General features: G+C 41.8%; 1 protein-coding gene across 2 annotated transcripts in view; it reads right to left on the reverse strand.

Moving 5' to 3' along the window:
* Positions 1–12,898, reverse strand: part of PLD1 (phospholipase D1) — a 240,044-nt gene that overhangs the window by 140,735 nt on the left and 86,411 nt on the right. For both annotated transcript variants that reach the window (XM_073626226.1, XM_073626227.1), the window contains exons 2-6: positions 10,183–10,353; positions 7,827–7,963; positions 3,553–3,698; positions 3,372–3,477; positions 1,252–1,317 (exon numbers count right to left, since the gene is read on the reverse strand). In XM_073626226.1, the coding sequence (XP_073482327.1) occupies positions 1,252–1,317; positions 3,372–3,477; positions 3,553–3,698; positions 7,827–7,963; positions 10,183–10,353 (626 nt within the window). The remainder of the gene's footprint in view (positions 1–1,251; positions 1,318–3,371; positions 3,478–3,552; positions 3,699–7,826; positions 7,964–10,182; positions 10,354–12,898) is intronic.

Below are 12,898 nucleotides of genomic sequence, written 5' to 3' on the forward strand. Positions count from 1 at the left end.
GTCTGAGGGCCAAAAAGCAGTAGGTGAGATTGTACTGATCCCACGGCACCACCAGAGCATCCGACAATCATGCTTTGAACCTTGGAACCTTCTGGTGGAGGCAGGACGCCCAAAGATCCATGTCCGGTGTCCCCCAGCAAAGACAAAACTGATGGAACACTCCCCCAATCCAGCTGCTTGGTGATGGTCTGGTCTTTCACTCATTAAATGCAAATCAATTTATACATTTTTTGAAATGCGTTTTCCTCGATATTTTTGTTGTTGTTCTGTCTCTCACTGTTAAAATAAACCTACCATTAAAATAGATTGATCATTTCTTTGTCAGTGGGCAAACGTACAAAATCAGCAGGGGATCAAAATACTTTTTTCCCCTCACTGTAGTAGAAGCGTTGGTGTGAGTGTGTGTTATTGTTTGTAAGTCTCTTAGTTTTACATGGTTAGATTTTTATATGAGATTTATAGCAGACTAACAACACACTAATGAATGCATATATGTCTACTATAAAGAAATAAAGGAATATAAAATTGCATATAAAAAGCTTTTAATCCTTTCACTACAGACACAAGGGATTCTAAATACCTCATAACACTGCTTGTAGTTTTAGCATTCAAGAAAAGAATACTATTAATACTGCAACACCACAAAGGAGTATTTATGGACATAATATTTAGGAATGATATTCAGATATTCAAGAACCCACTTTACAGCAACTTTTACTCGTTTTTTTTTACTCGTTTACTTTTACTAGTATTTATAAACTGTCAGTTTATGCTTCACAGCATATGTTGACTTACAAATCATAAGTGTTCTGATTGCTGATGCCACAGTTTGCTTCAGAAGTAGAATTTATAAAATACATTTATGGAAAATAGATCAGGAATTCCGAAACCGTTCTCTGTCTAGTGATGTTTTTTTTATCTGGCAGGTTTGACATTTATAGCATTCCTACATCTAAGACTTGCCCTTTCAAAGCAAACGGCAAACATTTGAAGACTGATGGGAAAATGACAAACCCTGGTCAGAAAAAAATACTGCATAGCGTAAGGGAAGATCATGATTACTATGCTGATAATGGCTCTTATAGAGGGCAACTTGTAGTTTAAAGTGTGTAAACATCTACCAGTATGGCAGCATCAATAATATAATATTGAAATCATAGTAATTTGCCAAATATGTATGCAAACAGTAATGTAGCTGAATTTAAAACTGTCAGCTGGAAAAACATTGAAATTGGCCCATTTTTCACTTACAGTAGCATGATAATTTCTGTACATTGGCATCTTTAATAGTGTGGTTAAGTAGTCTTCCAGCTGTTTCTGTAATACAAAATGTAAAACATCTTATATGAGCTCAGAATACTCAAAATCGAAGATGGCTTTATAAAAATCTTAATTTCTCAAGAAGTGAAGGGGCTAGCTTGCTTATGTACTACAAAAAGTACAGACACACAATGCAACATATTCTATACAACTGTATATATTGGAAAAAAAGACATACAGTAGTGGATATAAAAAGTCTAAATATAGGTTACATTAAAGGTGGAAAAAGTTCTGAAATTATTTATCTTTGTCTCATTTTTTTACATCACAGAAACCAGACATTTTAACAGGGGTGTGTAGACTTTTTATATCCAATACCTGATTCTCAGCATTCTGTAGTTGGAGGAAATCCATCTTTTATTCAGGCATAGCTATATTACATTACCAAACCAACCACTTCATAAACTGACTTGCTAGTAATGTGGTGCACCTTGTAGTCACCAACCTGTTTTTAGTAAACTGCCTAGCAGAATTTCATTCTAAATCTTTTGTTTCAAATGTTCGATTTTCAAATCATTAGTGGGGTCAAAAAAAAAAAATGTTAATTTTCGACCTCAGTGACAAGAAAATGAGAAGGTGCAGGATGGAACATTTTTCTCAAACAAATGAATGTGGTTTTCATTCAGGAAACCACTTCTTACATTTGATTTTGGAATGAATGTAAACAAAATTTTAAAGTACTTTTGAACGACATTCGTCCATTCATCAAATGTACAATGAATTTTCACACACGTTTTCACATTCATACAAATGTTTGTTGCAAATCTACTAGTGTATAGCCAGCTTTAGATTGTACAATCTCCTTTATATATACCAACAACCATGTAGTGGGATAACCTACCTGAAGAGATACAATTAGATGGGTTGTCTAGTTAGGCCCACACACTACATTGTTGTTGGTAAATCCTGAGAAGATTGCACAGATTGTGCAATTGGATTGCAATGTGTATAGCCAGCTTGAAAGGAGGATATAGAACAGAACATAATCATGTGGCTGTGTAAATTACATTAGGCATGGAAATGGAAAAATCACACATTTAGAAATGAAGAGGTCTCACACCCCAAAATAATTGCAGTATGGAAAAGTTCCCCCCCCCCTCCAAAGATTTTTTTTAGCAGCAAAAAGAGGTTAAATTGATAAAAGAAAAAAAGAAGAAGAGGTAACTGTTTGTAAAATTATTTTTATTCCCATATGAAGTTCCAATAGCATGTATGAATTAAAATGTGAGTTCTGGTTATACAATACAAAACACATTTCATCATAAATAGCGATATTGATACAGTGGAGCAAAACATTACTTTACAGAATGCCAGCCACATAGATACCCCTGGGGTTTGTAAAAAGAATTTTACAAACAGTTACCCTTTTTCTTTTTGATCAATTGAACCCCTTTTTGCTGCTAAAAAAACGCTTGAGGGAACTTCCCTATATTGCAATTGCATTAGGTAAAAGGTAGGGAATATCATTGTAATGGTGGCGAAGTGTATGTCAAGGCAATGGCAGAGACTGAAGTGCATATTGGTGCAGTGGGAGCAAGTGGGGTTGTGCGTGTTGGTGCAGTGGCAGAGAGCAAAGAAGGGCATGTTGGTTTAGTGGGGAAGGGTAAAGAAATTCAGTGGAGTTTAAGCATGGTGGAGCAGTAGTGTAGAACCACATTGTTGCAGAAGTAGGGAGCGGGGATGTGCATGTAAGTGCAGTGACTGAGTAAGGAAGTGTGCGAAAGTGCAGTGGACATCAGGGCAGAGGTGCAGAGTGAAGAACCGTGTGTTCGTACAGTATTAGAGAGAGTGAGCTGAAGGGATGACAACAGCAAAAGAAAAAACTGCTCCTACCCTTCCTATTTTGATTAAAACCTTTTTTTGTGCCAATTTCTTTCCGCAACCCCCCCCCCCCCCCCTATGAATCTTCACACTATTACACATATGAAAACAATAAGTACAAAATCATGTCTGGAATTTAGAGATAAATATAGTAAGGTAAGCTTTAAATAAAAGAGGTCTTCTCCCAAAGTCCAGTCTTAGAAATAGCTTTGAGCTTGGGCTAAAATTACCCTTCTGCTTGAGGACTGCTCCTCTCTGACCATCTCGGCATTCCGAGGTAGACTTGGCATGGACCTCACATCGTCTCTTCTTACAGTCTGTCTTCTTACTGTGTGGCTGTAAATAACAGCCATTAGTCTCAGCCATGTGCAAGAGATTCCAATCACACAGTTAAGCCAATGAGGACATTACCTTCTAGTGGGAATGGGGATGCGGATGAAAGCTTTGTATCGTAGTAGTTCTCTGTGAAGGTCCTGAAAGTGCTTATATTTCCTTTTGACTTGCCACGTGAATTCCCCATGAGTCAGCTCAATTGTGTAAATGCTCAAAACTGAAGTCTGACATTAAACAGAAGGCACGTTAATAAATGTGAGTTTCTGGGATAACTTTTACAGTAAATGCAAATGAAAAAAGGATGGTGAGGAAACTAGAACACAACGTTACGAATAATGATTTTTAGAAGTTAAACGGTCTGGCAGATGAACTCTGTAGCAACAAATCAGATCTATCATAATTCCCAACCTGGAGAAACCAGACTGGCTATGGGCAATGCAGATAATTATCTGAGACATCTACAGACTTGAGGACCATAGCAAGGATAATGAGTTCACATGTCTGTAAATTATTGTATCAAGTGCCAGACACTCTGCTATTGTAGAGAAGTACAATTCTTATGCTAGCAACACATCTAACTACAAATAAAACAAATGACTTGATCATTATTAATGGTCTTTCTAAACAAAGGCATTTGATACAAGGGAAAAGACGGAGTTGAATTTTCCAGAGAAAGAAAACAGTGTACACTGGAAAGCACAGATAAATCCATTTTTAATTAAATCAAATGTGGACAAAAAAATTGCCCACTTGCACAAAATGGTGACTTGATCAAAACATATCAGCAAATTGGATGTCAGGTCGCATCAACAGGTGCAGAAAAACCTAACTGGAATTTCAGCAAAAGAGGTAGGAGCAGTGGTGTATCACTGGAGTGGACGCTAAACTAGGTAAAGGAAAATGCACTACAACGTCCAACAACTGGTTCAGGAACACCCTGACTACACCTCAAAGAAGGGGCAGGACCCTGAAATATGTCAGTGGAGGTACTCTTTAACTGGGCTGCAAACTCAGATCCACACAGCACTTTACATTTCTTGGTAACTTGTGGTGCAATTTGCTGTACTGGGATTCTGGTGTGTCTCTGCACCTTTAGGCTGGGTTCACACTGGTACGACAAAAGCTTCGACATTGGGAGCAACAAGTCGCATGACGTGTATAAACAAATGGTTCCCTATGAGAGCCATCTTAACTGGTTTGACACAAGTTGGTCCAACTTTGAAAAAGGTTCCTGCACTACTTTGGTCCGACTTCGGCCCATTGAATCGCTCTGAAGTCGGATCAAAGTCTTAACTGATCTGACTTTGGCATGCGACTTGTGCTCTGTTCTTGAAGGGGAACCCCATGCCACAAATGAAAAAAAAAAAACGCATAGAGTCCCCCACCAAGACCATACCAGACCCAGGGTATGGGTGTTAAGGGGAACCCCCACCCACAAAAAAAAAAAAAAAAGTGTGAGAAAATCCATACCAGACCATTATCTGAGCACTCAGCCTGGCAGGTCAGGAAAGGAAGTGGGGACGAGCGAGCCCCCCCTCCCTCCTAAACCATACCAGGCCATATACCCTCAACATGGGGGGGTGCTTTGGGGCAGGGGGGCCCTGCGCCCCTCCACCCCAAAGCACTTCATGGGGACAAGGGCCTCTTCTTGACAACCTGGTCGGTGGTTTCTGGGCTCTGCGGGCAGGGGGCTTATCGGAATCCGGAAGCCCCCTTCAACAAGGGGCCCCCCCCAAGATCCCAGCCCCCCCCCCCCCCCACCCTATGTGAATGAGTATGGGGTACATTGTACCTCTACCCATTCACCTAAAAAATAAAAAGTTTCAAAAGTAAAAACAGTACACAGGTTTTTGACAAAGTAATTTATTGAAGCAGCTCTGGCGTCTCTCCTTCTTCCCCTTCGGCGAGTTCTTCTTCTGCCGCCAGGTCTCCTCTCTCAGCTGTCTTCTCCCGCCGCCGGGTCTCCTCTCTCAGCTGTCTTCTCCCGCTGCCGGGTCTCCTCTCTCAGCTGTCTTTGCCCGCCGCCGGGTCTCCTCTCTCAGCTGTCTTTGCCCACCATTGGGTCTCCTCTCTCAGCTGTCTTCTCCCTCTGTTCTTCCTCCGATGCTTTCCCCCACTGTAATGCTGGGTCCACCGTGTGCCATCACTGCCCCATCATGCCACAGGTGGTGACGCCACAAGGGGCAGGGCCTCCGGATTACATCACCGTGCGGCCCCGCCCCATGGCTATACAAGTAATGGCACACGGCGGTCCCAGCATTGCAGTGGAGAGAGGAGAACCGGCGGCGGGAGAAGACAGCGGAAAGAGGAGAACCGGCGGCGGGAGAAGACAGCGGAGAGAGGAGAACCGGCGGGGGTGGGGGGAGAACCGGCAGCGGGAGAAGACAGCGGAGAGGGGAGATCGGCGGCGGGAGAAGACAGCGGAGAGAGGAGAACCGGCGGCGGCAAAAGACAGCGGAGAGAGGAGAACCGGCGGCGGCAAAAGACAGCGGAGAGAGGAGAACCGGCGGCGGGAGGAGACAGCAGAAAGAGGAGAACCGGCGGCGGGTGGAGACAACAGAAAGAGGAGAACCGGCGGTGGGAGAAGACAGCGGAGAGAAGAGAAGACAGCGGAGAGAGGAGAACCGGCGTCGGGAGAAGACATCAGCCGAGGGAGAAGAAATTGGAAGGAGAAGAGACACCGGAGCTGCTTTAATAAATTATTTTGTCAAAAACCTGTGTACTGTTTTTACTTGACACTTTTTTGGGGTGAATGGGTAGGGGTACAATGTGTGGGCGTGGGGAGTCGGTATCTGGGGGCCCCCCGCCCACAGACCCCGACAACCACCGGCCAGGGTTGTCGGGAAGAGGCCCTTGTCCTCATTAACGTGGGGGCAAGGTGCTTTGGGGGCGCACGGCCCCCCTTGCCCTAAAGCACCCAACCAAGTTGAGGGCATATGGCCTGGAAAAGGTCAGGGGGCGCGATCGCTCTTACCCATCCCCTTTCCTGACCTGCCGGGCTGCGTGCTCGGATTAGGGTCTGGTATGGAATTGGGGGGGCGGGGAACCCCAAGGTGTGCAGGCTCCCCTTAAAAACCATACCAGACCGAAAAGTCTGGTATAGTTTTGGGGGAGGGAACCCTATGTCACTTTTTTTTTTTTTTTGTAAGTGGTCCAAGGAAAAAAAAAAAAAACTGGTAAACGTGGTGAGCTGAATTTCCTTATCGGGATAGGCAAGTAATATGAAGAAGATGGGAGAAAAATGTTTTATTAAAAATGTGGATTCAATAGTAACACAATCTAAAAAGCTTATTGGCTACCACATATGCATTTACATTAGTTCGTTCTCATTTCCTGCCTTCCGATTATAGGAATCGGCCTCAGGGTCCATACTGCAGCTCTCCTGTCTCATGGATTGCCAGAGCCTCAACACCAGACACCAAGCATGTGACAATGCAATCCACAACACAGCCCCAGAAACATTTGGACTACAGCAGCATCCTCCTTTACCACGTTATTTCCTCTGCACTGAATGTTTCCTAATATCCCCAAAAACATGTGATGAGAGGGCAAAGGAGGGTATTACCTCCCTAGGCACCACAGAAAGCAGTGCCCATGATCCTCTTACCCCAAAAGTAAGGCTCATTTGAGTGTCATAATGCAGTTACAGCAGGCTGGGCCACTAACCATTGACACACTGTTGTCATCTTTCTCCTACTCTCTGACCGATTATACTGAATCCTGAAAAAAAAGGGTTACTGATGATGTGACCCAGACTGTGAAATTCAATTTCTGTCACTTTTTGGAAGAAATAAAAACATAGTCTGGTGGATCAGAGATTAGTTATAATCCCCTTTAGGAGAGAAAATAGGTCCAAAAGCAGCTGCATCCTGTTTTAAGGGTAAAACATTTTTCCAAGACTTCTATCAAGCCTCAGCATATTCTAATAGAGTGTATACAGAGCAAAGAACAATCACTTGCAGTAACAAATGGCAACAGTCATTGAAATTAGTAAAGAGTATTCACGACCAAAAGATGACTGCCATGGATTATTGCGGTGTGCTTTATTAGGTTTTATTAGTTCCAGGGCTTTTTTTCAGGGGGAACTTGGTGGAACTCCGTTCCACCACCTCTGGCTCAGACCCTTTGGTGCCTGCTCACCACAATCACTTGTAAACACAGAAGTCTGAGTTCTGTGTTTACAAGGGAGAGCTCTGCACTCTGTGTGTAACCCCCATGAACTCTGCACTCTGTTTGTGAAATATGACCAAACCCACTATTTGATGTGATTTGTGGGCGAGGGGTTTTGGGGGGGTTGTGGTTGAGTTCCAGTACCTATTGTTTGAGAAAAAAAAGCCCTGATTAGTTCTCACCTTTGACGTAGATGAAGTAGCAAAACGCTCTGCCTCTAGAACCTTGACTTTTATAGGACATCCTGGCAAGAAGGTTTGGAGATCAGGTTCTTTAAACCCCTTTGTGTTATAAATAATAGAGAAAGGAATGCTGACACCTAAAAGAGAAATCATGATTTTGAAAAGCTAAAATCAAAAAACTAATGCTGATAATACCCCACCATCAGGAAGCCCTTAACTAAACCGGCATACCTGAAGCTAGGAGCATAAAACTAATGCAGGGTTTTCCTGTATGAATGAATAAAGTTGGAAGTCTTGGACAATTTATTCCCCACTTTGCTGAAATCGCTACAAAGCAGATCTAAAGTATTCACCAGTGAGTGCATTCACCATGAAACCAAAATCTTCACAAATTTTCTATGGGCTATCATCCTTTCCAGAGAGTCAAGTCTTCTCATATGTCCAAAATAGGAATGCTTCATTTAAAGGCCAAGTTCACCTTTTGTTCACTTTTTTTTTTCTAAATTCCAGCTTCCCTATGTACCAATATAGCATTCATGTACTTTTTTTTGCAAAAATATCAAAGCTTTCTATAAAATTTACAGACAGACACTTACCTTACTGTCCTCCATCCATGTTTCCAAATGTATCTATTGCTACTGTCTTACTTCCTAAACAGACTGTAGGTCATGACACAGGAAGGAGTTGACCTCATTAGCACACACCCTGCATCATCCACCCTCCCACTCCCAGCTGTATGTTTTTTAAATGAAATGCAATCAATCAGTGATCACTCTTCACACTAAATACACAATCAGATTGCACAGTGTATGGCCATCTTTATACAAGTAGATAGGAGGGAGTGGACAGAAACACTCAGTTGTCAAGCCCAATTTACATCTCTGCATAGCAGAAACTCAAATTCCCACATGTGGTTTTCTTTTTTTAGCGAGGGGCGGAGGTGTTTTGGAGCATTTTTGCTCATCACACATAGGGCAGCCCATCCACCTGAATGAGCTACCCTACACACAGCAATCTTCCCAAAGAAGCTTCAGAACGGAGCTTGGTGAATTTTTTACTGCGATTCTTGGTGCAGCGCATTTCTGAAATGCAAGGAGACGCACAGATGTGAATGGAACCTCATTGTTCTTGATTTACCGCACCAATTTCACTTTCAGACCACATTCACATCTAGCATAGTGGCTCGTTTTTCCTGTGACACGCATAGGGCAGCCCGTTGATTTCAATAGGCTGTGCTATATGTGGCTTATGGGATATTTTGGCATTTTGTGGGTTGTGTGTTTTTTACTGTGTGTTTTGCATTATTTGCCACTTGTTTTTTCACATGGCAAAATGTGTGTTTGCTTCTGTGTTTGGTGTGCCATTAACGGCACTGAAAGTGCAATTAGTAATTTTAGGTCTATAAAAAGGTGGCCATACACTATACAATCTGATTGTACAATCTCCTTTAGATCTGCCATTATCTATGTAGTGCAAGGGCCTGCGTTTCCTCCTATTATACAAATTTGTTAACAATACCAAATTGTACAATAAGATTGTATAATGCATGGCCATCTTTATACACCTAAAATTACTAGTTGCCCTTTCAGTGCCATTAATTGTTAATGGCACTCCAAACACAGAAGCAAATACACATTTTGCCATCTGAAAAAACAATGGCAAATGTTGCAAAACACACAGTAAAAAACAAGCCACAAAACGCCAAAATGTCCCATAAGCCACATGTAGTGCAGCCAATTGAAATAAGCAGGCTGCCCTATGCGTGCCAAAGGAAAAATGAGCCACAAAAACGTGCGCTTCCACTATGCTAGATGTGAATGAATGTGAAATTGGTGCGTTAACACAAGAACAATGAGGCTCCATTCACATCTGTGCATTTCCTTGCATTTCAGAAATGAGCAGCACCAAAAAACGCACCAAGCTCCACTCTGAAAAAAAAAAAAGTTCTGAAGCTTCTTTAGGGCGATTGCTGCTTGTAGGGCAGCCCATGCAGGTGGATGAGCTGTCCTATGTGTGAATAATCCCCTGCTGAGCTACTGTATTCTGACAGTAGAATACACTAATCAGCGTTTCAAGCTATAGCCTACAGTGCTGATTGAGTGGGGAAAATCTGTACAGAAGCTGATCGGTAGATCGACTTCTGTACAACCTCCCTGCCCATACATGAATCGAAATTAGTCTGGTTCCTGCTAAACCGGCCAAATCTCAATCCACGTATGGCTGGCTTTAGGTCAGACCCTGGAGTACACTTAGATTGTAAAATAGTCATTTAGTGCTTAGGGTTATCACATGGCTTGTATGAACCCATCAATTATGTTAATGTCGTTTTTGGGCTCAGATGTGATTGAACACTTGCCGCTTGCTTTAGAGTCACCAATGATATCAGCATCCACTTCTTCTCCATCAAAGTGGAGCTCGCTGGTGTCCAGGTTCTCTATTAGGTTGCTCATGTCTGCAGCAATCCTGTGCAGAGCAGATGAATCAATCTTCCCTCTCTCCGGTTTCAGAGACATGATAACACAGGGGCCTAGTGAATAAAAAACAAAAAAAACAAAAACGGAATAGTCATAAATGTTTAAATCGATGGAATGTAGTATGTTTGTGTAGTATCCACACACCCAAATTAAAATATAAGTAAAGACAAAACTTTTTTTTTTTGCTTTAGATAGAGTGAAGATGGATTAGAACACCTGCCATTAAGGTCTGTGCCCTGTTAGGGACACTCACCCTATTTGTTCTATTTGCTCTCATCATTGAAAGCAAAAGTAAAAGAAAATATCAAATTTTGAGTTGTCCCCAGTACAGTAACAGAAAGGAAATCTTTCAATGGGGACACAGAGGTTATAACCCTTCCTCATTCTATCCAAAAAGAAGAAAAAAAAGTTTTGCCTTGAGTTCAACTTTAATAACATTGTAAAAACATTATTTCATATTGAATAGCGTGTTGACAAAAAACAGATTAAAGTAGAAAAATATGGTACTCTTATTACAGATCAGTTTGAATCAGCAAATTTTAGTAAAGAAAAATAAAAAAAATATTTTTAAGCATATCTCAAGCAGGTATTTTTTTTAAACACCATTACCAAGACAGAAAATGAGAGGAAGTGCGCCAATGAGGACATAAATTATATATTTGTTGCCAAATGAGTCCTTGTGAGAAAATCCAAAATATAAAGTACTAGAAACTAACATGTGTAAATGTTAAAATGTAAATCTGTCCCATTCAAAACCCAAATACATCAAGCAATTTGTCTTTAGAATTGCAGAGTTAGTGGAAAAAAAAAATTATTATTTTGACAGTGTGCATTTTTTTTAGACACAAAAATGTGAACGCGTGATAAGATCAGAATGTCGTCCTTTAGTAAAATGTGAACGTGAGCACACGCCACAAACATTTCTCCTACTTGAATGGAACTAAACCCATAAATGTATAGGATTTTCAAAACGGTGACATTTAAGGCATGCCAGGAAGGATAACTCTCACAGTTGCTTGTGCTCTCAACCCAACTGTTAAGCCATCTCTTGGATTGTGTCATAACTGGTCACATATGTAGCACCATGGCAACTGCAGATCAAACAGAGGCGAAGATGGAAGCTTCCTTGGATACAAGAATAGGAGGGTTTAATTCTGCTTTAATCAGAACGTCACAATTGATTTAACACCCAGACAGCTGTACCAGGATATTTTAATCAAACATTACTCATCAAGATGGGTTTCAAAATAAAGTACAGTAAAAAAAAAAAAAAAAAAAAAACACACACAGCTCAAACGTAACTGGGAACTCAATAATAACAAGCCTTGCCAACATGCAATTTATTTATAAACTATCAACAGATTGTGCAGTACTGATAAAAAGCAGTGTTCTATACAGATAAACTGTTGCCATGTTTGATCTGTTATTTTACAGGTATGTATGCAGGCCCAGGGTACGGATTCACTACCTCTACTTGATTGAGGGCTGGTTCACACCAGATGCAGTGCACTGTGGGGTTTTTTTTCTGCATCAAAAACACATGGACAGTGTTTTGTTTTTTTAGATTTATAGTTTTTTTATTTCACTCTGCAGCAAAGCACATGCTACAGTCAACAGATGGTAGTCCTCATACAATAAGGAATACATAACAGGCATTTATCACAGTAGAAGGAAGGTCAGGTCCACATCACAGAAAGAGATCTAATGTCAGTCTCAGAAAGATATACATACGCCCCAGTCCATAAAGTTGCATTCCTAAACCTGCACACCAAGTTTGTGGGCTGGGAAACTACTGCTGAAGCCAAGAGAACCGCATTGACAGTGTTTAACATGGGTTCCAATGGCCCAAGTTTATTCCAGTGCAGTCAACAAAGGTAGAACATTTTGCATTTTTTCTGTAGGGAACGCACCTGGAAAGCGGCAAAATGCATCAAAAATGCACCAGCATGCACATCTACTCAACTGAGATTAAGGGAAAAGAAGAGGGGAAAACACACCGGAACGCATCAAAAATGCACCAGAACACATTAATGCTTACACATAGTCACCTGACGCATCAGGAGAAGGAGCGGTCATTCAGCCCTGGTGCTATATTAAACAAAGGGATGGGGGTCATCCAGTGACATCACAGGGTGATCACGCCCTTTCTCTACTTTAGCGGCGGGTCCAGGTGACAGCTCCTTCTCCCGGGGCTTGGGACTGGATTGCGCGGAAGCCAGGCATTATACAGAGTAGGTGGACATATATGTAACAACAACGACAGCTCCTTCTCCAGGCACTTGGGACCGGACCATTCAGAAACCAGGCATTATAAAGAGTGGGTGGACATATATGCACAATGCAAGCCCCTTCTCCCAGCACTTGAGAACAGACCATTCGGAAGCCAGGCATTACATAGTTGCCAACAGTCCCGATTTTCCCGGGACAATCCCGATTTTGGGACCCTTGTCCCGATTTAATTTTGTCCCGGGTGTTTTCCCGAATTTTTGGGGTTTGTCCCGAGAAAATCGTGAGTGTTTTTGTAAAAAACGGCAACGGCTCCACAAAAATGGCCGCCGTTGCCTCCACGAGTCAGTCACAAAGTTCCCCTTGTGTTCA

The sequence above is a fragment of the Aquarana catesbeiana genome, linkage group LG04, assembly GCF_042186555.1.
Source record: "Aquarana catesbeiana isolate 2022-GZ linkage group LG04, ASM4218655v1, whole genome shotgun sequence".
Lineage (NCBI taxonomy): Eukaryota > Metazoa > Chordata > Amphibia > Anura > Ranidae > Aquarana > Aquarana catesbeiana.